The sequence below is a fragment of the Trachinotus anak genome, unplaced genomic scaffold, assembly GCF_046630095.1.
Source record: "Trachinotus anak isolate AG129_WGS33_773 ecotype Australia unplaced genomic scaffold, CSIRO_AGI_Tana_v1 ptg000011l, whole genome shotgun sequence".
NCBI lineage: Eukaryota > Metazoa > Chordata > Actinopteri > Carangiformes > Carangidae > Trachinotus > Trachinotus anak.
In genome coordinates this window covers 28,155,783-28,183,265 of record NW_027273862.1, presented here as the reverse complement: position 1 = coordinate 28,183,265, position 27,483 = coordinate 28,155,783, and the positions used below count along the sequence as shown (strand labels likewise).

At 41.3% G+C, this 27,483-nt stretch overlaps 1 protein-coding gene across 2 annotated transcripts in view; it reads right to left on the bottom strand.

Moving 5' to 3' along the window:
- Positions 1-27,483, bottom strand: part of otog (otogelin) — a 60,405-nt gene that overhangs the window by 20,217 nt on the left and 12,705 nt on the right. For both annotated transcript variants that reach the window (XM_071489543.1, XM_071489544.1), the window contains exons 14-35: positions 27,108-27,154; positions 25,912-26,057; positions 23,869-24,001; positions 22,681-22,858; positions 21,169-21,293; positions 20,207-20,419; positions 19,149-19,314; positions 17,951-18,025; positions 16,978-17,021; positions 16,561-16,726; positions 9,092-9,199; positions 8,275-8,413; positions 7,539-7,673; positions 7,206-7,352; positions 6,325-6,444; positions 5,637-5,753; positions 5,292-5,448; positions 5,064-5,090; positions 4,624-4,794; positions 2,302-2,580; positions 580-697; positions 73-152 (exon numbers count right to left, since the gene is read on the bottom strand). In XM_071489543.1, the coding sequence (XP_071345644.1) occupies positions 73-152; positions 580-697; positions 2,302-2,580; positions 4,624-4,794; positions 5,064-5,090; positions 5,292-5,448; positions 5,637-5,753; positions 6,325-6,444; positions 7,206-7,352; positions 7,539-7,673; positions 8,275-8,413; positions 9,092-9,199; positions 16,561-16,726; positions 16,978-17,021; positions 17,951-18,025; positions 19,149-19,314; positions 20,207-20,419; positions 21,169-21,293; positions 22,681-22,858; positions 23,869-24,001; positions 25,912-26,057; positions 27,108-27,154 (2,891 nt within the window). The remainder of the gene's footprint in view (positions 1-72; positions 153-579; positions 698-2,301; positions 2,581-4,623; positions 4,795-5,063; positions 5,091-5,291; positions 5,449-5,636; positions 5,754-6,324; positions 6,445-7,205; positions 7,353-7,538; positions 7,674-8,274; positions 8,414-9,091; positions 9,200-16,560; positions 16,727-16,977; positions 17,022-17,950; positions 18,026-19,148; positions 19,315-20,206; positions 20,420-21,168; positions 21,294-22,680; positions 22,859-23,868; positions 24,002-25,911; positions 26,058-27,107; positions 27,155-27,483) is intronic.

Below are 27,483 nucleotides of genomic sequence, written 5' to 3'. Positions count from 1 at the left end.
CATCTACTTTCAAAACACTCCCTCACTATGTAAGAAATCAGTTCAATAACAGAAGGAAGAAGTCACACTCACAGTCTTCAACATAGACACACCGGCGGGTGACCTCATCCAGGACCATGTGGGGGGGGCAGACAGGAAGGCAGCCCTCCACTCTGCACAGAGAGCAACACATATCTTAAAAAACCCCAGAGCTGACTGTACAATAAAGAACATTACTCTCAGCTTATGGATGATAATGGTTATGATTAAATCAGAGTTTGTGAGATTTGAACGCAGGTCGCTTAAACATCAGTTCTACACTAAATCTGAGACCAGGCCTCTGAGGGAAAAACACAAATACTAATGATATGGTTCATGGAATATTTCTGTTTGCATAAATCTCACTTATCCTGCACAAATTTATGGTAAAATGTCTAAAAGTTATCAAACTTTGAAGAAAACATCATCCAGCACTAATTATTAGACAAACATCCTTGAGAACAATATCTAATAATATCTAATATCTAGTGATCCAGCAGAGACTAACTGTCAACAAACTGCTGGAGCTGTTAGAGTTAAGGAAAAGGTCAAAGGTCTCACTGTGGGATGGTGGCGCAGGCCTCAGCTGACGGGTCGCTGCAGGTCTTGAAGCAGGGGCTGACGCAGGAGTCGTACCTCCACTGACACTGAGGACCTGGTGGTGCTTCTGGGTTGGGCCCTGACGAAAACAAAATTGGCATTTTTGAACAATTAACATATTAGGATGAAAGAAAAAGAAGATACTCAAAGATGCATCACGCTGACATTAAAAAAAGATGATTAATTGTTAAATATCTCATTGATATATAAAGAAATATATATATAATTCTTTAAATGAATATGTGTATATAAATATATATAAAACTGTTGAAGAATTTTACCTTCAGTAGCTTTACAGTTTGCAAAAACACTTTTATCACACATGTCATTATCACTTCTGTTTGTTCCAGTGCTTCATTAATGTTCTACCATGATCACTTTGACAGTTAAACTCATTATGTTTGTACTAAATTACTAATGGAGCCATCTGTGGTTGCTGCAGGGTCAAAACGGTTCCAACATACTTTAAAGTCTCAGTTTAACTGCTGATACACGACTGATATGAAACATCAATCCGCAGGAGAAGTCGTAGAAGAAAAGTAGATCACATTACTAATCTGGACCAGCTGAAAAGGATCCAGAAATGTTTTCACAGCCCAGTAATGTGATGAACTTAGAAAGCCATTAATGTCTGTCTAACGTTCACTGCCGTCAGCAGGAAATCCAATCTGCTATTGACCGCTGCGCCTTTTCCATTAGCTAAAACAAATGCTGAAGTATTTTTAGCATCAGCGATTAGTCTGGCTGCTCTCTGAGCTGAACACGAGGCAAAGGAAAGACTAGTCTTGACCTTTGACACCAGAGAGAAGAGATGAACTGAACTCTGAGAAAAGCTCAAACCCCAACAGGATAATTTGTAAACACACCTTTTACTGACAGTGTCTCTGACCCTCATCAGTAAAACTTTGTCAATCAAACATTGTGTTGACAGGGAAGCAGAGAGAAACACAGCTGAACTGACCAAAGACAAAACAAGTGGAGGCAAGTGGAGGCTCATGATTATGACTTCTGTGCATCATAATAACAACTTCTTGTAATGACAGAAATGTATCACATCAGTTCTAGAAAAAGACATTTTATTTTACCAGTCCTGTATTTTTCAGCTAATGTCCTGGAAACGTTCCTCATGATTTCCTAAAGGTCAGCTGGTAATTGCCAGGATATAGTCCTTCACAGTTTTCTACTAATTATAATTGTGGGAAATTGTGTAAGTGTTACAGTTATTAAGTAAATGCTTGTTAGATTAGAGTTTATAGAAAAACAAACTAGTAAAAAACAGCTCAGAAACTGATGTCAGAATCCATCAGAGTAGTTCAACAGAGGGGAGAAATGATCAGCTGATCGCAGCAGGTTAATTACTGGAGAGCTCCAGTGCATCAGATCAATGTGTTGATCTCATTAAGCTCAGGGCTGTGAATCAGTGTTGACTCATTATTTGAGTCAAGTAGTTTGTGAGAAGGTCAGTATGTTTTTCAAGAAGAATCAATCAGTAATTAACATTTCATATTTTCTGCTGCTCAGCTCATTTTCAGGTTGTGAAAATTAATTATCGATCACGTTGAACTCAAACTTGACGTGTAGTTATTCTTAACTATAGTTTATTGCAAATGGTGAAAGTTAAACTTAATGACACTCCAACCCTGATGTTCGGCGGTGTGATGTGTTCGCCTCAGTGCTGCCGACCTGTCAGGCTGAACAGCGTGGCCTTGCGGAAACTGCTGGTGTGTCTGTATTTGAGCAGGTGGAGACGAAGCAGCGTGGCGTGTAGGAAAAAGCCGGGTTTAGCATGGGACTCCAGCGAGTCGTAGCCGGGGATCCAGGTGTTCTTGTGGAGGATGAAGGTGGCTCCGTCCCAGAATGCCTTGCTCTCCTTCCACTTGGCCAGCCTCACCTGGCCGCTGAGGCTCGCGTACAGGAAGTAGTTTGGTCTGTCGGCCGCCTCGAAGGAAACCCGTGATGTGTCTGTGTGGACAGAAATGAAAATGATTCATCAGAGCGCCAGGAAGCAGGCGAGCGAACACAGGAGGAAACACTGAGAAGAAACACAAGGATTATGGGTTTGATATTATTAAATATGAACATACGATAAATAGACTGTGCTTAAATGTTTCTGTTCAACCTCAACACTTTGCAGTGCCTCATATTCACTCATGCACACACACACTCACATCAATGGTAGCAGGGCTGAAGCAATGGGGTTCAATGTCCTGTGTGTTAGCAAATATTACACATGAATGCATTTCATAATGAAATGGAAAATTGTGTATATATATATATATATATATATATATGTGTGTGTGTGTGTGTGTGTGTGTGTGTGTGTGTGTATATATATATAGTATGTAATGGAACAAAATGTGGCTGAGAAGGATCCAGAGTGCAGCAGTATCTCAGTGAACAGTGAGAGCAGCTCGTTTCAGTCTTGGCTCTCTGACCAGCCTGTAGCTCAGGTTGCTATATTAGCATTTTGTCAGTTGAATCTCTGAACCTCTCTGCCACTGGAAGTCAATGGAGAGCCATCAACTCCATCAGTGTTTTCACTGAGACACTCAAATCAGTCCAAACACTGTGGAACGCAGAGGCAACAGAGGAAGAGGAGAACGCCGGCAGAAAGGAGAGAGAGTTTCTCCCTGAGACTCAGATTTACAGATTAGCTGGAGGAGGCAGAGCAGCCAGGAGACGGGATGAAAATAGGACAAGTGGATGACACTGCTGCTCAGGATTCCTGAGCTCACCTGGACATCAACTCCAAGAACTACTCAATAACCAAACAGTAAGGTATAAAAATGTCAGTTAACCTTTCTCTCTGTAAGCACTGTGGTTAATGGAGTCATGTCAATCATTTTAAACAGAGACTATCCTTATGATAGAACAAACAAAAATTGATGGGTGGGTGTTCAGCACAAAGTGTGTGACTTAGAAACCAGAGGTCACAGTTCTCGTTTTGTCTCCTAACAACAGTGAACACTGGATCATCCTTAACCGTCTTTATTTGCCTCAACTTAACCACAGAGATGGAAGTATTTTCTCATTACAGTGAGAGGATGTGTGGTTTAATAATCCAACAGAAATACAGTCGAGTTGCTGGGAGGCCAAGATACTTTTATCTCTTACTCTCAGCAGCCCCCAGGAAAACAAATCACTGTGGTATCTACACACTGATCAAACTTTCCCAAACTCCACTACACAAGTTTCCTTTCATGCACTGATACTGCATCTACTGTATCCTGCATTAGTGAAGCGGACACTTCTTTTTTTCTACAGTGACACTAAACGACTGTAAAATAAAACTATAAAACCTCTCAACTAATCACAAGGTTCCCACACTCGCTTAGACATCAAATTCAATGATGTTTCCATGATTTTCAAGGTCAACTTAATCAACTTAATGTCAACCTTCTTCAAAGGATTCTTAAGAGGAAAAAAAAAAGATCAACAAGAAATAAACGTAATGATAACAAGATCATAAGGTGGCAATTTCTGCTTTTGGAAAACATTAAACTCCTTTGCCTCTACGTTTGGTAAATGGGTAAGAAATATTCTTCAGACATTTAAAGTCTAAAAAAATGACATATTTGAAGGCAAAATAATATCAATTAGATTTGAGCTGCCTCAGATTTCTAATCCCGATCTTGTCAAGAAGAAGTTCTTCTTTCTTTTTTGGTCGCTATAGCAACATATAACAGATCTCCACCACAATGTTGTCTTCTTCAGTGTCTGTAGTCCCAGAGAGAGAAATCATATCTATGAATTTAGATTCTGGTCTGCATCTAAAAATCAAGAACTTTTAAGGTCATTCATTAGAATGTGAAAGCTGCAAAACAACATAAATTAAATCTTTTCCAAAGCAAAAGTGAAGGAGAAGAGAGAGGAGGGAGAGTGCTGTGCAGAGGAAATGAATATACTAAATAATTGATGAATAATCCCAGAGTCCGTTTTTGTAGTGAAAAGAGCCCTGTGCTGTAAACAAAGTTGAACCCTACAGTGTGCAGAAAGTTAACTCACCATGTGGTCGGGCTCTGCTGAGGCCTGGCGTCATCATGAACTGTGACAGGATGCCGGTGGCAGTGGTGAGGTTGACCTGCTGCAGGAACACTGAGCCGCTGGACCTGCTGGCTGCCAACACTGTGGTCTGATCCCTGAAGGTGATGAGTCTGAAGGGGCCTTTACCCAGAACTACAGACAGGAGACCACATTAGTGTTAAAGCAGTTTTAGCTCATAGACAACAAACCACAGACACTTTATATCTGTCATCATAAGCAGAAGAAAATGAATGGATGGATTAGCCAATTAAATAAATTAAATCTGAAAATAATTTAAGTTAAGAAGAACATTACACTCTAATAAATACTGCAAATGTTGATTAATTACAGATGATCAAGTCTGAATGTTGTTGTGTTTTGGTCTAGTAGCTTCTTCTAGTTCAGTGGAAACACTATCATACCTTTGTTGTAGAATTCACAATCATACGCTGCAGAGAAGAGAAGGCAGTTAATAACAATAATATCAATAAAAAAAACATTGCAATGAACTTCGTAATCAACACAACTCTCTTTTATTTAATAGGGCACATCATAGTTTTTAAAGTTATTGATTTATTATTGTTTCACCTTTTATGAAAACTGATTTCTACAGTCTCTTCAGGTGCAGAGAAATAATGGAGGTTACTTACGGCACAATGAGGGCGAGCGCCAGTCGACAGGAACGCCCTGGTGGCAGCAGCGCTGGGCGTACGCCGCCACGCTCGTGCAGAAACACTCACAGTCACCTCCTCTGTTGCAGGCACACGTGTCTGCCAGGCAGTTCATGTAGAACCAGGTGACGTCCACCTGAACATGAAAACAAAACGCAAGGATGAGTAGGACTTGGATAGAGTTTGCCAGATTATGAACAGATGAGATGGAAAATGAGATGGAAAGTCGTTTATTGACTGTAAAAGACACTTAGATGGTAACGAGAAGTTTGACGTGAGTGTCAGAGCAACATGACAGACCCATCCTGCAGTACAGTTACTCACCACTGGGTGGCAGGCCTGGAAGACCTCACTGAGCAGGACGGCACACTGCCGCTTTGCAAAAGGCTCCCTGAGTGGACTGAGGCTGCAGGGGTGTCTGATATCTGGACTGTTCACACACTGAACACACACACACACACACACACACACACACACAGGCACAGTGGTGTTAAATGACATGTTTTTATTAGAGGTTGAGTAGTAAAGACTGAAAAGTTTAATTTACTGTGATAAGATTTCTGTGTCCCTCACTGTCTGTTTTTCGCAATTTAAGTGAAGAAGAAAAAACCAACAACAACACAGCATGGTTTCAAAAGTGCTATATAAATATAAAGTTTTTCTTATTCATAATCACTGCCATTAGGAATCTCATAATCTAAAATGTCTCCAAGAGTTAACGCTATATTCTCCCAAAACACGGTCATTTTTTTCAACTTAACAGAAAATAGCATTTAATCTGCTGCTGGGTACATATTTCTTTATTTTTAATGTCATATTTGATAAAAACGTCATTTTTTGTGATAAAAATGTTTGTAAGTTAAATTAAGAGTGAAGAGAATTAAGAGATGATCAGATAAAAACAACAGTGAACGTGCTGGAACAGGCAGCTGACATTTTTTAGTTTAGTTTAATATTTTTAGTTGTTTTTAGTTGAAAGATTTTAACAGATGATGATCCAGGTGACACTCACCTCTGCAGCAGTCCAGCTGTTTCCAAACTCCTGTGGTGTTGGGGAATCAATGTTGTCGGGCGTCCGCATCTCGTTGACCGTCTTCAGGTCGAAGTTTCCACACAGCCCACTCAGCTTCCCCTGAACACAACACCAACATCTCTCTTCATATCATAATCTCTTTGCTTTCATATCCTCTTTACCATCATGGTGAACCTCACTGTCTGTCGGTCTTAATCTGTTCAGACTGTGTGAATGAACAGAGCTGATGTGTGTTGTTACAGTACAGCCTCTGACCACCAGCAGCAGCACTGGGCTCACTGGTTTTGTGAATGCTTCTATGACTTCAACGTTCAGGTTTTCTCTGATAGCCACAGCAAATATTTTACAAAACAATCTCAAGGTCCACTTACTTCCTTCTTCCCTACCTTTCAATCACATCACATGGTCTTCATTAGAAGATGGACTTTGCCAGCTCAGATGAGAAGTCGTAAAAGTGCTCATAATGCAAAGTTTGAACATCATAGAGTTTCATGATAACTCAGCATAATCTATCTGCTGATGACAGCCATGTGATACAGTTGAAAGCTCTCAAACAAGTAAGAAGAGCTTGTGAACTGGCGTTTCCAAAGTCAAGCATGAACTATCAAGTTCAACTTCAAATATATTTATCCTCTTCAGGGAGGAGAAGGGCAGACAACAGGGCAGCAGGGCTGATGGTAAATGTAGTCTTAAAATGAAGAAGTACATTTTTAACTGTATATAAATTATCTTTGCCAAAAAAAACACCAGAAAATAAAAACAATAATCTTCTGTTTTTTGTGTTTGTCTTCACACCAAATGCAACCTAACAACACACCCCTACATGCTCTAGAGACAAAGTCACAGAGCCAGCTTCCTACCTGCCAGCGAGGTCCGACCTGGATGTGGACTGTGGTCTTACGGTCCCAGAGGACAGTGACGTCTTCCTCTGGGAAGTGAATCACTGTGACGTATCCTGCTGGCCAGATGAACATCCTCTGCTTCCTGTCGATCACACTGGATGGATTCTACATGAGGAAGTTGAATTTTACAGAAATATTGTCAAAGGTTATTCTAATGGTGACTTAAATATGATAATAAACTCCATATTTCATGCTTATTTCATATAAGTTTATGAGATTATATGACAAGTATGCTGCTGGAAATCAGTATCATTCTTTAAATCTAGAAACTTTATTGACAATGTCTCTTACTGGTTTCCCAGTGTCGTCATCGAATGCTACAAAGGATCTTCCGATGTTGATCAGCAGCGATTTCCTGCAGATGACTCCGCTGTCGAAACAGTCGACGTTCTCAGCTGAGACACTGAGCATCACATCCACGCTGCTCTGTGGAGGAGAGAAAACACGGTCACAGCAAATATATACTGTAAACGACAGCAGTGCTTGTAAAAGAGTAAGAAAAGAGTGAAAGTCTGTTTTAATTAAGGGTTTTACCACCTGCCTTTATGTTTTTTGACTGCATGAACCGACCAGTGTCTAAGATTTAGCGACATCTAGTGGTGAGGTTGCAGACTGCAACTAACAGAATACCGCTCCCTTGTTGCATCGCCGAAACATGGCGGTGCAACATGGCAGGCAGAGTACCTGCTCCCTATTTAGATATAAAGGGCTCATTCTGAGCTGATTAAAACACAATGATTCTTCATTTCAGGTGAATGTAATGAAAACATAATTATGAATATTCCATTTCTGCCAATAGACTCCCCTAAATCCTCCACACTGGTCCTTTAATACCAGAATAATTTTCTGACCTGTCCTGAGTATTTATATATGTATAAGAGTATTTTTCAATAAAAACTGACACATCCCCCCAAAACACCCAAAAAACAAAACTGTAATCCTTAAGTGTACAGGTGAACAGTTAATTGGTTCAAATATGCAAAACCACAGTTTTGGTTCTTTAACCATATATAAATACTTTCAATACCTTTACAAGATAGACTTTGCATGCACCAACATAGTCAAACAGCAGGCCATCAAACGTCCTGTAGTGGCGATCACCGTAAGCCGTGCACATGGATGGACACGGACGAAACACACACTGGAACGTCCCGTGCTGGCAAACACTACAAAGACAGCAAAGCTCGAGTGATTCAGCATCAACTTGTTCCCACTTAGTGCAAGGACATTTTTTTCACATCTAATGGCCTCCTTTTGTCCCAAGCCTCAGGTTTACAGCAGGCAGAAAAGTGGCCAGTGAACTGTCAAAGGCTGAATCACTGCTCATTGCGCTATTAGGCTGTCATCTACATCTACTTCTCTGGCTATGGCTTGAAGAAGAATTGGAAGGATGGGAGAATGACTGAGATCACTGGGAGAGTGTTTCCTTTCACCAGCCATGAACAGTCTGAAGCAGAGGGAATCAAAGAGTCATACAAGGGCCCGCTCTGTTTTCCAGACCTTTTTTATGTCCTGTGATAGCAGAGAATTATGGATATCAGGTGGCCACTTTTGCTGCTCTGACAATCTCAGGTCTCATCGCTTTCAGGCAAGGATCTGACTTTGAAAAATTAGTAACACCGTTGGAGATTTGTCTTAATTCTGACAGATACTGTTGGCAGATGATTGGTGAGAGAAATACAAATTAGTACACCATGGAAAAATGGATGGAGACCCACTGCAGGAAGGAAGGAAAATTGAAGCGTAAGGATCATGTGTAAACAACAGACATGTTTCAATGAACAAAGTTGTGTAATACATTTGATTTTATATGTGCCTTTGTCGCCACAAATGGATGAACGTACCACTGATGGCAGGGGGAGGAGACTCTGTCGCCCGGGTAATACTCCTTTCCTTTCCACAGACAGGGGCAAGCTGCAGGTTCAAAGCACTCATCTCCATGTTTCAGCAAGCTGAGAGCAAACAGACAAATCTGGTTCAGAGTAAAAATGTTTTACAGCTCCGTATTTACTGATGCAGGAAATCAAGCTTGAATGTTGTGGTTTGAGATCAACACATTCTGATAATGCACAAATAAGCTTTAACAGGTTAAATCCTGAAACTGTAATGCCTTAACCTTACAGGATGCATGGGGTCCACAATGTATCCTATTCAAACATCCAAGAGCAAGAATTTAATTCAGTTTGTTCTGTTTGTCTACTGAGAATGGGAACATTTACCAATTTATGGTGCCGATATGCCTAAAAATACATCATTGCAGTAACAAGAGAATTATGGTGTTGATCTGTTTGTGGTGACAATGTGATCCAACCAATGAAATAGGCAAAAACACTGCGTACAGGATGAGAGTTTCAGTTTTTCCTCCTATGGAAACTACTTAAAAATCAAAAAGGAGCTAAACAAAGCAGAGTCACACTGTATTTTCAGAACAGCAGAATGAAGAAGAGATGCATAGACATTGTGACTTCCTAGAGCGTCTCGTGCAACATGTTCACATGTCATCCATGTAACCATGTTTCTGTCACCATAGGAGAAGGAGGTTGAGGTGTGTGAGTATTAAGGCTGTATTTACTATCACAAGAGACTGAAAATTGTCCATCACTATGTCCCAGAGCTCATCTTCAAATTGTTTGTTTTATCTAACCAAAGGAAAAAAACTGTAAATCCTCGTATTAAAGAAGCTGGAACCAGAGAATGACATTTGTGCTTAATAACTGATTTAAATAATTATATTGATCATGAAAATTCCTGCTGATTATTTTTGATTGATTAACAAATGATCAACTAACTGTTTAAGGGGATATATGTAAGTTTGCTCTGCTGCTGAACATGGTTTCTTGCTGGGAGCGGGTGGTGGGAATTGTCGCTTGCTAAGAGCTTCAGCCATTGTTGCATTTACAATCCAAGAGGTTATAACACCCTGAGTAAAGAGCTCTACCTCCTCAGGGCAGAACGGACACTATCGTGACTCCCTGTCTTAAAGTGAAGAGACAGGTTGGCTGGGCCGGGGCTAGCTGGTTAGCATGCTAACTTTGGGCAAAACGAGAGGGTTGTTTTCCACCACTGGAGACAGCTTTCGGTGAGTAAAGGGATGAAGTTTGAACCTGACAAGACTTTACCGTAGAGAAAGTGATATGAGTCATTTCAGGGTTGTTTTTTTAGGGACTGACAAACAAAATCATTTAAGCACAGGGACATCTTTAAACGAACTTCCCACCGACGGACCAACGGTATCCAATACATGTGTAAAGCCAAGCAGAGAAAGAATAGATGAGGTGTTGATTCAAATCATTAACAGGCCCATGATGGAGCCTCATATCTCACAACACTCTAATGCAAAGCTGTGGCCATTATTCAAGAACTATGGTCGAACAGGATGCTATCAAGTTATAACATAATCATCATTTGGAGCTCCTGTGTTCATCTCTAACCCCGATATGAGGCCTGACCTTTGCCAAGAGAATGACAGAGGCAGAGCCAAAGCAGGTTAGCTTCCAGAGCAGAGCGATGCCAGGAAATGAGAGAGAATTTCAAGGGTGGGCAACTGTGGATGAAAAGCGGTAACACTTGTTGGCTACATGAGAAAACCAGACAATTAGGATTCTCAGAGATAGAGAGAGAAACACTCTTTGTCTGGGTCCCTCCATTTTCTTTCCACTCTGCGAGACGAAGCTGATAAGTATCTTGTAATATCCAGGGTTGAGCTATATCCACTGGCGAGGCTGCAGACAATGAAGTGAAATACTGAATGGTCCCGCCGCAAACCTCAGGTTCATCTGAGTAGAGTTACACCCCAGATAAAACGGTGTTAACAGCTTCCTTTATCCCCACGCCAAGCTGTCGTATCAATTACTGTGATCAAAGATTGTAAAAATCATTCTTTTTCCCAACCTATGTGCACATTATGAATAAATCCCCGTAAATACGGCTCTCGTTTTGAATTAAATTTTATCGGACAATGTAAGAGTGACTGAGGTCGATGTAGCTGCATAGTGTTGGCGGCTGGCAGCTGGCGGCGCGGTGGGTTGAATGCAGTCTGTGATGCATCTGGTGCTGTGCCAGGTTATGCAGACCTGCTGGAGATCACAGGTTTAATTACAGTACGCAAGGTAACAAAAGTGGAGGGTGTCATGTTACTGTCACTAGTCTTTAGTGTTTGGCTCATTGGTGATGGTCTGATGAGGCTTTGATTTTGTTATGAACATCAGACCAAACAAATCATTTCCATGTGCTGCTGATTAGGCCAATGAGATAAGTTGTTGAGGGACAGTTTTTAAATTTTCCATGTTGCATGTGCTCCCCATTTCTGCCAAAGAAATCTTGTGGTTCACCTTTTTGTATCACTGATTGGCCTCATCATTTTTAAAGTATTGGTTGTTCTTGGTCGTTACAGATGCAGTAGTAATACAGTGGTTACAGAGATGTGACGGCACCTCTGCTTGACCAATCATGATCATTATTTATGCTCTTTGTGTAGGTTTGTCTCAGTTCTGAAATACAACAAATAAAAACACTCAGTTCTCCCAGGTTTTGTTGTATCACTCAAATCCCAAAATGTTTCCAGAGCTGACTGTTGAGTCATGTCACCTTCTTCACCTCCCAAACTGTATCTGTTGTAACTCAGAGCTTTGAGATTATATTGTGTGTGTCCTTGTTCTGCATTGTATCACTCTATTTGTTTGTAATGTCCCAAATCCCCTCCAGAGGAGTCTACAACCAGGCAGGCAACAGGTTTTTACAGTCATATGTACAAACTGTAACCAAAACCAAATTCCAAAATGCTGCATGGTTCTGCTTTGCACCTGAAGGTCCAGGTTCATACGAGTTCAGCTGGGCTAATTGACACAGAATGAGGAATGAATGAATGGTCTACATTTTGATCATAAACAAAGTGTGCCATTGTGAATGAAAACACAATGGGTTCTTCTGTCAGCAACTCAGCTAATTATTTCCCATTAGAGGTTTTAAGTCCTGCTGCAGATGAATACCTTGCACTTGACTTTGAATTAGGATTTTTTTTTGTTTGTTTTCATGGTAATCATCTAAGTGTTGTATTAATACGGCAGAGGGGCAGCTGCTTATCATCTGCTGTCAGTCTGTTCTGTCTGGGCCACCTGAAGACGTGGTGCTGAAGTGGTTGCAGGCCGACAAATACGAGTGGAAAGGAAGATGGTTCTTGGTGCCAAAGACGTAAAAATAAGAATGACTGTAGGAGACTATAACGAAGTACATATTTAGTACAAATTTGATGTACTTGTACTTCAGTTGAGTATTTGAATTTTTTGCTGCTTTATACTGGTACTCTACTAGAACTCAAGGGAAATACTGTACATGGTGTGTGAGAGGAATTTCACCATTGAATGCTGTGGCAGGAATCTTTACACAACATAAAATATGTGATAATAACTTGGTTCTGCAAATTGTTGCGTAATAGGTTTTCTTTCCTATTATTCATATGCTCCCCCAGGGACCTTTGTTGCACATCACACTCCTCTCTCTCTGACTGACAGCTGTGCTACAGAGACATGCAAAGAGGTCCAGCAATTTTTTACACATTTTCAGTGTTTTAATCTAAGTTTTGATGTCCATAAGAAGATGTAATAGATGTTGTTTTACATCTCCATGCTTCTCTCTGGAGCTCTAGCAAGAACAGGACATTTTCTGTCCATCTCTGAGCCTTTCCTCTGATTGGCCAACTTTGCTGAGTATAACACAACCAGGTGTTGCCACAGGCAACGGATCGTAGCTTTGTACTGTAGTTTGGTAAAACTCATCGGTAAATGCAAATGCAGATGGTCAATCAGCGCTGAAATGAGCTGAACAGATGGTCAAATTCAGAATAAAATGCTCCAACTGGAACTGGCGTGGAGCTGCTGAAGCCTTGGGTCTGGTTCCGGTGCAAACTCCTGGATCATTTGGTGGCATCGGGGTGAGCATCCATGGTGTTGAAGCATCCATGTCCAATGCAGGAGTAGTTCCCCCGTCTCCAGCTCAATCTCCAATGAGCGTCAAGGACAGGGGAGCATGCATGGCCGGCCGCTGGGACAGCAAGAGTGGAGTCTGGCGAATGGATTACCAGCAGAAGGAGCATTCTACCATTCCGCTGCCACCGGACCATGTGGGGTTTTTAATGTGACTGAGACGAGAGACTGCGTTGTTAAGGCGAGTGCATGGCAGGAACGTTTACCGGCGACGGCATGATGGTCTTTGGGGAAAATTAAGGTGGAAATATGCTCTGCCTGGGCAGCAGCTACGGAGACAAAGCTGTCAAGCACCTTATCCTTTTTGTCAGAGCTCTGACTCCAGGTGGAGGTTATCATCCCTTAAATGTGAGTAAGCAAGTTTACAGTCAACAGCCACAATAATCACTGATTTTCAGTCCAAGTATAACAACAGGATAAAACAGGAAACTTAAAACAGGATGCTAAAAGTAATCCAGAGTTATAATCCAGGTTATCTTCTGCTTGTCACTGACTGAACATTAAATACTTATAATAAACCATAATATACCTCCTTTCCTGTATTTGTCTTTCCATAAGTTTTTAATTTCCTTTGAAAAGGTTTTTATTCTTTTAATTTGCCTTTCAAAGTCATTTATGCTGTTTTTCTTTCCTTTTTTAAAGGTCTTGATGCATTATTCTCTTGGAGTTGAACTGAATTAATGCTCTTTGAACTGACTTCCTGTTATGTCACAGATTTATCTGTCAGGGTGTAATGACTATTCTGCATCACTTGCTGCTTGTGTCGTACATAACATACTCAAAGCATTTCAGCAAGGACTGACATAGACAAAGTCCACCTTAAGATCATTGCTCATTCACTTTCATTCAAACAGTGCTGTCTATTCTGAGCCTGATTTCTTACATCTGATTCATACTAAGAGTGAAACTGAACTAAAAGCTGAAAAACAAACCTCTATAAATCACATCATGACTCCTGGCTGATGTCACAGTTAACCTTTAAATCGTCTCCCCATCATTAATGCTGCTGTCATCGGGGAGGGTCCAGCCTGAATGAGATCTCTTTGTGTCCATGTTTACCACAAAATTAGTTCATAAACTGTAATTAAACACCCCGTACTGTGACTGGCATTCTGGATGTCACATTTAGAGTTTGCTGGGTTCTTGTCCCCGTAAAGGTCATCGTGCTTTAAGTGGAGGACGGGATTAAATGAATCACACCCGTGAGGTCCGCAGAGGTGACGCAGGGTTCGGATGATGATGAGGCGTCTCTGTACCTGACTGACCTTTTCTCTGTCTCACTGTGCTTCATGATGTTAGACGATATACTGCACTAACCTGGTGCTATTTATAGACCAGGACTGACAAGAGGAAAGGGGAACTTCAGTCAGGATACACCACTTTTTTTATTTAACTGGATGAATATCATATTCACCTTTATACATTACGACTTTAATTAAAGATATAGCGTCAGTATTTCGTTAACAGGCCATAAAATTAAAATATAACTGTTTAAACCTCCCAGCTTTTCACTGTGGCTATGAAAGATAACAGAGACTACAACCTACAGGCAAACTGGACTTCTTCTCGCTTTTATATGTTTACATTTGCATTTTTACATCAGGGTTAAAAATATCAGTATTGGTCATATTGTCTTATTAATAGACCTGTCAATCAATTTGCAAATCATGGCAACTTCCTGACTTGTGTTTTAATTTCATGTGAGTCTTTTGTTTGCATTTAGATTGAGTACCTGTGTAACCAAATGCCTTTTAAGGTGGATTATTTGATTTTATTATATTATTATTTTATGGGTTCTAAAGATAATATATGTATATTGTATCTTCAACTGTTTAGTTCATTATATTCATATCAAATCATAATATACTATGTAAGTTATTTTTATATATACATAAGATTCTTTCCCTTTTTAGCCACTTAGTTTCACATTTTATCTTGTTGTTTGTTTATTTTCTTCTGAAAGTTCTGCAAGAGAAGGGTTAAGAATAAGAAATTCATTCATAATGTACTGTATTAAGTCTGTATTAGTGACCAAGCTATAGAACAGAAGTCTACTGTTATCTCTCCTGGTCACCTCAGTCAGCTATAAAATCTATACATTGTCATACAGTGTCATAAACTGGGACATGTTTAAACTGACCCCTGCCTGTTCATATTGTAATCAGGATAACTCCTGGTTGATGTTGCAGAATGAAACCACTTAACCCTCTTTTCAGGCCAACAGCCAGAGGGGATTACAGGGATCGGGTGACTGTAATCTACTCCGCGATGTCTGTCCACCTCATCTGTGGGTTTTACTGACTTCTGTCCCCCAGAGATGATCTGGAGTCTGTTTAAAAATATGTCTGTTAGCTGACATGTTTTTCAGAGGAAAACTCCAATTCTGACGCTGAACAGATCAAAAACACAAAAGCCTGAGGAAGCTGAACTTCCACCTTTCATTTTCTGTACACAATATCCAGCTCTCTCTATCTCTAACTCTACAGCTAACATAAGAATCGGACCAGCTGTAAACTGTCCACACATGTGACTGTTGAATGTGTTGAATGTGGTGGTGCCCAGATTCAGCAGATAGGGGGAAATTTTTGTGCCCTCCTCCAGCCTCGGAGGATTATTCCTGGTTTGTGCGCAGTCCCACCTCCTCCTCACCTGAGCTTCAGTGACACTCACAGTTTAGGACTTCACCAAACTACACACATTTCTTAACCTTTACTCATTAAATAAAAAGTCATGCTCTTTCAGCGCATCAACTTAAATCACCTTGATAACCAACAGCGAGCCACGACAACTACAGTCTGCTCTTTGTGGCCCATCAGCAGAGGAGCATTTGCAGATTCAGTACCATGTTAAGTGAGGTGTGAGACCCTTTGAGTTTCTGTAACAACATTCTTCAAACCTGCAGACCTCCAGCCTCTAAGTCCGGTCACAAACAAGTCAACAGCCAACATGTCAGCCCCTGAAAAAGTCGACCTCGAGGCCAGTCAGCGTCGAGGAGGGCTGCACCATGCACAGAAAATGTGTGCACTGTGTGATACATTTGCAGGTTATCACTACAGTGATATGTTATGTTATTAATGATAGAAACTGATGGCTGTATCAGAACAGGAGGGTATTTTCAGAGTAGTAAAAGCAACAGCCAGATTTTAATTTCAAGTCAATTTCATGTTCACTTTTTTAATAACATTATAGTGGAGGTATGTTTGGTAGTGCACTGAAAATTATTTATTATTATTTGCCAGTGATGCATCATTTTTTACATTTCAGTGCACAGCGATGAACTTCTATACTCAACTATTCAGTGATTGACAAAATAACTATAAGACGTCACTCACCCTGGAGGGCAGGTACATCCAGCCACGCAGGGCTCATGTGTTGAGCAGGTGAGGTTGAGCAGGTAGGATTCACAGGTGCGCTCACAGGCCACGCCCCTTCCCGGCAGGAGGCCGTCCTCCCCCTCTGAGCAGTTCTGGTAAAGCTGACCTGCTGGACACAACCTGTCTGCAAGAAGTGAAGGAGGAATCAAGAGTTAGCAAGATGCTACACAGAAGACCTCTCAGTCTTGAGCGTCTTTGAGAAACAATGAATGATCCAGTAATCTGCTGCTTTGTTGTCACTGTTTAAAACAAACACTCCATCCATCCCCATTCTTTCAGTCCTCTTCGGTTTAGCGTTCAACAAATCTTCCCACTGATTTTAAGCTTCATAAAAAACAAGAGGGAATTAAAATCATTTTGGAGTGAGTGACCTACCACTGTCTGTTGTCTGAGACACCAGTTTACCATCCAGACAGAGCCTGCAGGGGAAACAGACCGGCCTTACACGATGAAGGTAAATACAGACATTACATCGACAGCTGATTTAAGAAAATACATGAAATTAAACACAACTTTGTCTAAGAGACAACTCCAGTGTAATTCTATTTTCTGCTGTTTTCCAGTATTGTAATTAGGTTTTCTTTACACTGGCAGCAGACAGTCAATTCTGACATGTTCAGTGACCCCCCTGAACTTTTATCTAGCGTCTGCACTGGGACAAAAATTTAACTTCTGCACAATAAATATCAGGGGTAATTTCCTAAAATTTGCAAAACAGGTTCATACTCCCCAGAGGATTTTCAGTTTGGAAACTGTTTGACTTCCAGGATATTTACACTGGTGACAGGACTAACTTCATGTTTTTAGCTTCACTATAGGTAAAGCTTTGAATAAAGCAAAAGTAGGTAACACTGTACCTTCCAGCTAATTTCCTAGAAACTTTCCTCATAATTTCCCCAAAATTAGGTGGCATTTAGCTTTTACAAGACCTATTAAGCACCAATTCATTATGTTCAAGTTTTTAAGAAAAATGGGAAATGAAGAATCAAAATTAAGAACAAGATTTATTGTTACTCTTTAAAGTTTGTAGGAAATTAGATTGAAAACACTGTTACTCAAAAGTGTGTGTTTTTTGTTTTTTTTAAGTGTGTTTAATTTTAAACTCAAGTTTCAGAAAACTTTATGTGTTTCTCTCCTGATACCAGTGAGTGTTCTGGTTGTAGTTTCTCTTCCACAATAATTCTGCTGTTTCTAACTTTGAACTGAATTGTATAAAGTCATTCAAAAAAGTCTTTAATCATCATTATTAAATAGCATTAAGAGATGGAAAATGAAAAATGTTAAAATTGGCCTTGAAGCTGTACAAGTGTTTTGAGGGTTAAGACTGAAACCGGCAGGAGGATCTTACTGAACACCTGCTGACGTCATGATCACATCTCCCGCCTCGTAATCTGCTCCAAGGAAACTGCAGGGACACTCACTCCTGAAAACACACAACGGGAAACAAAAGCAAAACACACACAAATCCAAGTCAGATTACTGATCCAGTTATGTGAGAATATCAATATAAATGTGACAGAGGCAACAGCTGTTTGTCCAACCATCTTTAGAAACTTTACATCCAAACTTACACATCAGGTTTTGGGTGACGTTAACCAGGTGCTGCTCAGTTTGTTTGTTATTGTGTAAAGAGTTATGTTAAGAGGGCGTTGTGTTACCTTCAGCAGAGTGCTGCAGGTAAGCTGATAGGGGACAGACAAGCAGGCTTTAAAATCAGTGCACCAGGTATCAAATCCATAACCAAACCTCCTTAAAAAAATCTATTGTTTAGACAAAATTCTTATTATAAAAAAGTTTTAAAATTACAGTGCATCGATGTTGTGGTAAACTGTGTTTAGAGGTGGCTGAAAGTCTTTGTAACATATAGGCGAGCGGCACACATCAGCCTCTGTACTACAAATTCTTTCTCACTGGTTATCAGATATCTGTGTCGTCCCCAGCTCGAGTGGGAATGAAAGGGGGGTTTCACGGTGAATTCCTTGATGTAACTCTATCACATGGTAAGTAAGGCACCGCGCTGCACTAGGATGTAAAAACCTGGGACATTTAAGAGGAATTAAGCTGCATGTCTTCTAGGGCAGAGCAGGCTGAAAGGGAGAGCACAATTACTGAGGTGCTCCGGCTCTATAACGTCTGCAGGAAAGATACTGCGCCGTCCACTTAAAGGCTGACCTAAACTTCAGAGCAGATACAAATATCACTTTGAGAGGATTTATTTGGGGGAGTGACTCCAGCCAGTTTGCCATTTAACAGGATTCACAGGCTTCCACAGCCCTGCGGCAGGCAGAGCTGGAGCTGCTCCGATACACAGCAGAGACACCTGGACACTGGTTCCCTCCTGCCTTCTGAACTTAACACCACACTGACGGCTTGGTTGTAGCAAGGATATCGTCTGAATACAGTAAAAGAATATCTTAATCTGATACAAGAGCATGTGTTACAGTGATAATCACTGTGTCTCTCTCCTTGTGTTGCTATGTTGTGTAAATAGAGGCTGACTTTTCTTGATTGGCTTCTGCTTGGAGACCCCGCCTCCTCAACCTTACCTGTGCACACAGGTGTGTGTTCGATGGTTGTAGAAGGAGCCCGGAGGGCAGATGCAGCCCTCCTCACACTCCTCGCCACAGTGCTGTGGGACGGAGAGGGAAGAGCAACGGCGCTGGCAGGACGACACGCAGGTGCCATACTGCATGGTGGCGGGACAGGTGACCGCTGCAGGGAGAGACAATGTCAACGGGAAGATTCAGATTCAGATTTAAACATTACCTCAAAGTCTCACAGTGTCATCTGGCATTTGAACTCCTCTGTCCAAAAAACATCATCTTTAGTGTCTTTATTAGGTTAAACAGCAGCGCAGAGATTTTTCCTGATAAACTGATTCATTGGTGAAACATTAACATTTAAACAACCTAACAGAAATGTGGCAAAATGTTTGTTTCAAGTCCACAACTTTATCGAAGAAAGAAACATCTCACAAACATATCCCTCCCACTAACATGTACAACTCACAACCTCTGTTCTGTCACATTAACATATCTGCATCACTGTCATTGTCTTATCTGTAAATTCTGTCTTATGTAACTGAGCTGCAAAAATTAAGGGAAAAATAATAAAAATCTTTATTATTGTGCTGCTGATTTGCAAAAATATCTCTGTGAGGGTTAAAAGCTAGTTCACATTCGTTTGATAGCTTCATCACACCGATTTGCAGCCTATTCGCTAAATAATCATCTTAAATAAAGCTTGGTAATTAACTTATGTCTGTTACAACAGTCCACATGTGAAGAGACACAGAGTGAACTGTCTGCACTTTGCTCAAATGGAGCCTTGGTACCACAAAGTATCCTAAATTGACAGTTCAGGTGATATCAACTTTCAAATTGAGTTGAAAATATGATCTCTGATTTTGCTAAAGCTTCTTATGAAAGTCGACTGTGAACATAGACAGTGAGCTTAGATTTATTTTTGATCACAAAAAGAAAACAAAGAAAAGCATCGTGGCATTTGGGCGGCCAATCAGATTTCAACGAAGGTCCACTTTTGCAATTTAGAGGTGAATCCTGAGACAAAACACCAAACTTCCTTCGATGAGCTGAGTACTCACCACAGTCGGGTATCTGCGACCGAAAGTCGATGATGACAGAGAATCTGCGGCAGTGGCGAGCATAGTGAGCCAGAGCAGAGCAGAGGCAGGGTGTCCCGCACTTACAGGTATCTGAGCGACACTGCTGGTGGAAAGGTGTCGGACTGAGGTACTCGTGACAGGCGGAGAACAGATCCTGGTTCAGTACGTCACACATCTCGGAGGCGTAGGTCACTGAGCAGGAAAACGAGCAGGTCAACATCACATTACAGGCAAAGCTCTGTCCAACAACCAGGCTGGTATAGATCCTCCATTAAATATCAGTTTCTGATTAGTATCAGTAGAGAGCTTTACTGTTTAATATTAGTCTAAATGATGTTTGAAAAATATATTAATATAAAATCAGATTAGCTGTCGAGCAATGATTCTGTCTCTTCAGCTGCTTCAAAAATCTGATGAAACCAACACATAAAGCAACAAGAAGTTCACTGTGAAGCAGCTGCAGATTAGAGACGAGCTCAGTTTTCATCTAAAAAAAAGCTCGTACTGCACATTGTTCAAGTATTGGCCCTGTAAATAAATGGTCTGTATTTGTTAGGACAGTTATTAAGATCATTTCCTAATTGTTTCTATTTCTTCAATAACAAAATGAATGATCCAAACACTAAAAAGTGTTAAACTGTGGAAAATACAAATTCAGACCAATAGGATTTATTCATTTTCAGGCTCAGTTTGAGCAAACAGAGCTTTAAATTTAAATCTTTGTCTCACACCCTGCAGTCATAATTGAGATGGTTTTCCGTTTCTGCCTGATGTTAATATCCTGGATATTTGGATTATGTTGGGGATATAACTGGAGTGATATTCATAGACACTGAGCCTGAGCATAAAATATGAAACTGTGAATATCTGTCTGTTAACTCACAGTCAAACCCACAGGAACTGCTGAAACAGACAGAGTTAAAGGAGGAGGCGGAACTGACCGGCCTGCTGGTGTGTGTCACAGGGGTCCAGCTGAGGTGTGCTCAGGCTGGGGGAACAGGCTGATGAGACTCTCCAGGTGTTTCCAAACAGCTGAGGAGTGCTCTCTATCATCCCTGATGGAGATCTGCAGGAAGACCGGAGCACAGATTACGACCAGCCTATAACTACAACAACACTTTCAACACTCGTAACTGCACAGTTGCAGTTACTAGTCTATTATTTCACTTCCAGATGCTACTTTTTAAATATTTTTATTTTTAGATAGAACAAATAGCTGGCCAGAATTATTACAAGCAGTCAAACGTATCCAAACAACACAACTCTGGTACCATCCTGTTAACAATGGGGGAATCATAAGTGTGGCAAACTACAAATTCATGACATTTTCAAACTCAATTCTCCAACCAAGTGATTGCAGAAAAATCTTAGTCTACTGATTCTAACAGAATTGAATCAGACTTGTGGCTGTGGCCTTATATTTCCTCTTCATGCCAAAAGAACAACATTGGTTCAGTATCTCTTATCCTCATTCTGGCTTTTTGGTTGCACAATTTCAAGAGCTACCTTTCAAAAGGAGACCAGGGCTATGACTGTAATCAAAGGCTTTTTATTTTGGCTTCATTCATTTTGAGCTTGTGCATGAAAATGGGGGCAACAGGTTAAGACTGGAGTCATACTTGAGTTGCACTTGATCAAATGAATTTACAGAAAGCAACTCTCTGTCAAAGTGAACGCAGAGACAGATCAGCGCAGCCACAGATTTAAAGACATGAAGTCATATTTTAAGGTTTGAAGGGAAAACTGGAGTCCCACTGTTGACCCAGCTTCACACCACAACCATTTCACTTTGAAATAAGAACAGCAGAGGAAAGCAACTACCTCTGTTTCTGACTGACTCTCCTGTTTTTTGTGGTTCTTAAATGTGCCAAGTTTTAATTATCACTACTAAAAAAACTGTTAATCCATAAAATCTCACTACTGCAGCTTTAAAGCAAGTAAAACCAGAACAAAACTTCAAAAACAAAAAGCAAAAAACAAAAAGCAGAGGTCAGTGCTTCGCTCCACAGATGAAGACAAAATATAAACCACAGGATCCTGAACGTTGTCATTTTAACTGTGTCTTCAGGCAAAGTGATTTCCAATTTTCTCTCTAATAGCAAACGCCTCAGTCACTAACTGTGATGTATATCCATTTACAGCTGTTAGACAACATCCGCCCTTTATGGTCGGCCATTACGATACGGTACAGTGGAGCCCCTATTCGGCTAACAGTAAATTCCTTGTTGAAGTGGCGTGTCCAGTTGGGTGCTCATCTGGCTCGCCTAATAGAGCCGATCAGAGAGCGAGGCTTTTGATGCTGAGCCGCCCGACCAGTGTGCATTACAGAGAGAGAGAGCACTACACCATCACCTGCCTCTCTGCCCCTGTAACAGGATTCTGCTCTCTCTCTGGAAGGGGTGGGGTTAACGGAGGGCACGGGAGGGGTTAAAGGTCAGTCGGCACACACTTACAGGAAGTCATCTTGAATGTTGCCGTTGAAGGTGCCGCACAGCCCCACCGTGTCGTCCTTCCACAGCTCGTCGGCCTGCAGGTAGAGACGAAACTCCCTCCAGCTGTACTGCACACGCAGGCCGAACGCCGTCCTCACCTGGAGGAACATGGACGACAGCTCCTGGATGTGGAAGATGTCTGCAGGAGGAGGAGATGAGGTCATGGTAGAGGAGGTTTCGCTAATATAAGCATGTGTCCATTTGCAAAACTACTACACTGTTTACATTCATATTCACAAGTTATCAGTTTTCTTCTTCCCTGCTTTTTCTGACACATTAGTGCGTCTGTTGGCACATTACTGCCACCTGTTGATCAGTGGAACGTCAACAGGACTAGGTTTGTTTGACTGTTTATTGATCACTGTCAGCCATATTAGAGCTGTGTTACATCATGCTAATACAAACCAAACCTCTCCTGCTGTTGCTGCTTCACATTAAAAGCTTTCCACTGGTTTTTGTCGTGAATAATTTATAGGAAATGAAATGTGTTTATCACAGAGTTAGCACTGCTTCATTACCACTGCGACTCTTCAATAAAAATAGGTCTAATCAAAGAGATATGGACAGATTTTGTTTCTTTTGATTATTATTATTATTTTTTATAAGCACTTTTGCAGTTGTGCATGAAAGGGTCTATATAAATAAAGACTGATTAATTGATTGACCGATTGGCTGATTAATTGATCAAATTTAATTCAATTCAATTCAGTTTTATTTGTACAGCGCTAAATCATTATATACATTATCTCAAGGCACTCTACAGGGTCAGGTCGAGACCTTACTTACGCAAATGGAGTCAGGGATGCAAACTAGTTTGTAACAGAGCATAAGTTATTGTTGTTTTTATTCCCTATGGAACCAGAATATCAGATCATTCTCACACAGTTCTACACAAAACATACAAAAGGCTGTCGACTGAATATGGGCATATTCTGAGTGCCGCCGTCATTAAAACACTTATGTGAAAATGGAGCAATACTCAGAGGGAAGGCATTTTGTGCAACACAATGCAGTTACGTATTGGGAAAATTTCTGTTCAGCAGCACAACTGTCACTCAATCCGTGTCTGCCGTGACCCACAGAGGGCTGAAAGAGGCCAGGTGCTGGATGTGAACAATGCTGGGAGGTGATAGGAGATGAGGAGGTTACCGTCAGAATAGGGCAGGGAGATGCGGTACTGCCCGGCCATGAAGACCTCTCCAACGTGACTCAGTGTTATCTCTGTCTTTGGATCCTCGTCAATAACCAGGTTCACTGATTGGATGCAGGCCCCATCCAAATTCTGCAATTGAGGCAAGATGGCTTGATAAAACAAGCTGGCATTTTCCCAAACAGCAGCAATTATGACGCACAACAGGACACACAACGAGAGCAAAATAATGGAAAAGAAACTGAACTAACAAGAGGGAGGAAAGAAAAACAATTTTACTCTCAAATCACCTGCTCCAACACACAATGGACGAAAGAGACCAGAGACAAACACAAAAACTAATATTACCAAGAATTAAGAATAATATAAATTTGTCAGTTCTTACAGCATTACCAGCAGTCAGGCCAAAAGTTTTTATTTGGTTTTGAGTGTGGCACTGGAGTATAAACCACAGAATCATCTAGAACAAAAGGATTCATCCTCTGGGGAGCATCAATGCACTCAGTGAACTAACCACACACCGTAAAAGTACAAATGGGGCTGCAATGTTGTAGACACTGGTGAGGTGATGAAACATGACCCAGCACGGTCAGTTTTAGTAATAGATCCATTATTAGACACCAGAACTAGGAGACACAATTGCACTCTCCTGGAAGCTATCACGGTGTGTTTGCATGGTCTTAATTGTGCAGCTTAGACCATTGTCAGATGACATCACATGAGAATTTTTTTTTGCCAGATGATCCTGTATTGTTTGGCTATGTCCACACTACTGTGTTTTATTTTAAAGTGGCGTTTTTAAAACAAAAACAATCTTGTTGTGATGACCATTTTCGCTCTGTATCAGAAACGATCTCTGTCCGTAAAATCACACCTGAAAATCCCCCCTTGTCAAAACCCTTGTCATTTGGTATCCATGTTGCTCTCCCCACTGGTAGTCGAGGCTGATAAGACCCAATCAGGGAGCGACATTTTTGCTTGTCCAGACTACAACACAACCACAGAGTTTTCAAACTAAAACGGGTCCAGCAGCGTCTTCAAAAGTCTCAGTTTTAGGTGCTCGAACACCCCAGAGTAGTGTGGACGCCAGGTATCCTGGACACACAGTTCTCTGCAGGTTCGTCGCTGTGAGTAACCCTCTTTCAAATTTAAAAAATGTTATTGTATGAACACATTGTACATTTTCAATTTAAAACTTATTAGTGTCACGAAGTGTAAACACAAGTACCACAAAACTGTTCTTCAGTACATCACTATAGTAAGAGTACGATTAGCTCCTCCGCTGTGTCAGTGACAGTAAGCGATCTGACTCCATGAATTGTCTCTTTCATAAGTGGCAGAGCCCCATAGCCGAAAGGTTTTAGCACCCACCTCTCCGGCCCCTCCTCCTTCTACTCTTCCCATCATTCACCTCCTGTTTTTCGCATAACCTTCTCTCTGTCCAAGTCCCCCACCCCTCCTGTCCCTCTCTTCACCTCCCTCTTCACTACAAAGCCGTCCGCAGCTCTGTCAGTCAGGCCAGATAAGGTAATCCTGTTCAGTTGGCTGTTAGAGGTCTCAGGCCTCTGCTCTGATGAGTGGGACATCTTATATCTCGCCTCCTCCCCTCTATCTCCCCCACAGTTTGCTGAGCGGCTCAAAGGCTGCTGGGAAATTGGAGGCTTGGAGAGAGGGGAGAGGAGAAGAAACTCTCGGTCTTTTGTCACTTTTCATGTCCATTATCTGCCCGAGTTTGATCGAGACATTTCCTCGAGGCGTTCGATTGTCGAAGCCGCAGCGTGGCTCATCAACAAATTGACCTGGACTCAGCAGAGATTATTGAGCACTTAAATAACGATGTGATCTACATGACAGACAAATTGCATAAACCTGTAAGCTGAGCCAGCAGTGCAGTTTGATTTGCAGAGGCTCAAGCGGAAGAGTTGTGCGAGAGTTTTCCAAGGTGGAGAAACATTCGGTTCAAAAGCAGAAAAAAAGTCACAACTCTGCAAGAAGGATATTTTTCATGAGATAAAAATAATGCAGATTAAAAGGTAACTCACTGCTCCACAGGGGGCGTTCTGGATGGTGACTGTGAACTTCCCCGAGTTGCGACTCTTGGCGAGGACGTACTGACACGTTGCAGGAAAGGTGTAGATCCGCCCGTCAAAGGACTGGAAGTACATATCACCAGTAACCGAGCACTCGCCTGTGGAGAGAGTGAGACGTTATTTCATTTATTTCCTTCATTCATCAGGAGAAACTTAAAACCTAAAGCCACAGCCTGGCAGCCTTGCTCAAGAGCACTTCAAGAGCAATCAGCAAGTGTGAAGATAATCACAACATACATGAAGTATGTGACTCCACTGAAGCTTCCTGATCCCTGGCCGATGAAAACATCAGATCTTTGTGGAGCAATGAGGAGACTCTAAGCTTCTCCAAATGAACACATGAAACAAACGTAGATGCAATATTTCCATCATGTTTTGAACACGGCCTTCCATCTTTTGATGTTGACTGACGCTCTTTTAATTTCATCATCTCTCCGTGTCGTGCTGTGGTTTAATTTCACATTCACATTTCCTTTTGCTGATTTTCTGGAAATTCCATGATAATTAGTTCTGAACTTGGATGTTTATTTGATGAGTTAGTGAGTTCAGTCTGTACTTGCACTTCTAACCTCATAACAGCCTTCAAGTGTCTTCATTCTTTCTTGCTCCCAAACTGGCAGGTTTTCTCCTTTCTTGCTGCCTTCCTCCTTCCTTGTTTCCTACTTAGGAAGCTACCCTCTTACTTTTCACTTGCCAAGGACATGCACTTCTTTTTGCTCCCTAATCCATCCTCTCTAGAAGCTTCTTCCTCTTTCCTTGGTCCATAACTAGGGAACTTTCTCCTTTCTTGTTCCCTAGCTAAGAAGCCTCCTCCACACTTGCCTTTCTCCCTAACTTATCCTTGTTTTTCTGTTGTTCCTTCCTAGGAAACTTCCTTTCATACTTTCAAACAGCTAATTTTTAGGATATAAGCCGGAAAATATGAGACCCTAAAATTATAGGGTTACTGACATTTTCCTTCCTAGACCTTTGCTATGATGGTTCTCCCTTTGTAGTGTCCTACATAGGAGCCTTCATGCTTTCCTCTGGATGTTAACATGCGTAGAACATTGAAGCTTTCTTTGGTTTGTAATAAAATAATCACCTCACACCACAGGATTTCATTTTCTAGTAAAAAAGTTAACCAGCCAGAGAGGGAAGGCACAAACCTGGGCAGCTGTAGTCGGTGCAGTTCCACACTCCACCCACGCATGTGCTGAAACAGAAAGCAGAGACATCCACAGGTGGCTCTGGAAACATGAAAGGCTGAGCTAATCAGCAGGATCACTGACAGAAACTGGACACACCGAGCCCAGGTGGCCAGATCTGAGAAGATTAAAAGGACTGCATTGAGTCTGCAGGACAATATGATGTTTTTTTATACATGATGATGACATGTAATGCAACATGGACTCACAAGGACTCACAAGCAAGGGCTCATTTAAGGCATGAAAAGCCTTTATGCATCCCTGTAAAAGATTTTTTATGGGACGAGGGAACAGTATTCAAATTGGTAAATAGAGGTGTAATCCAGTTTCTTCATCA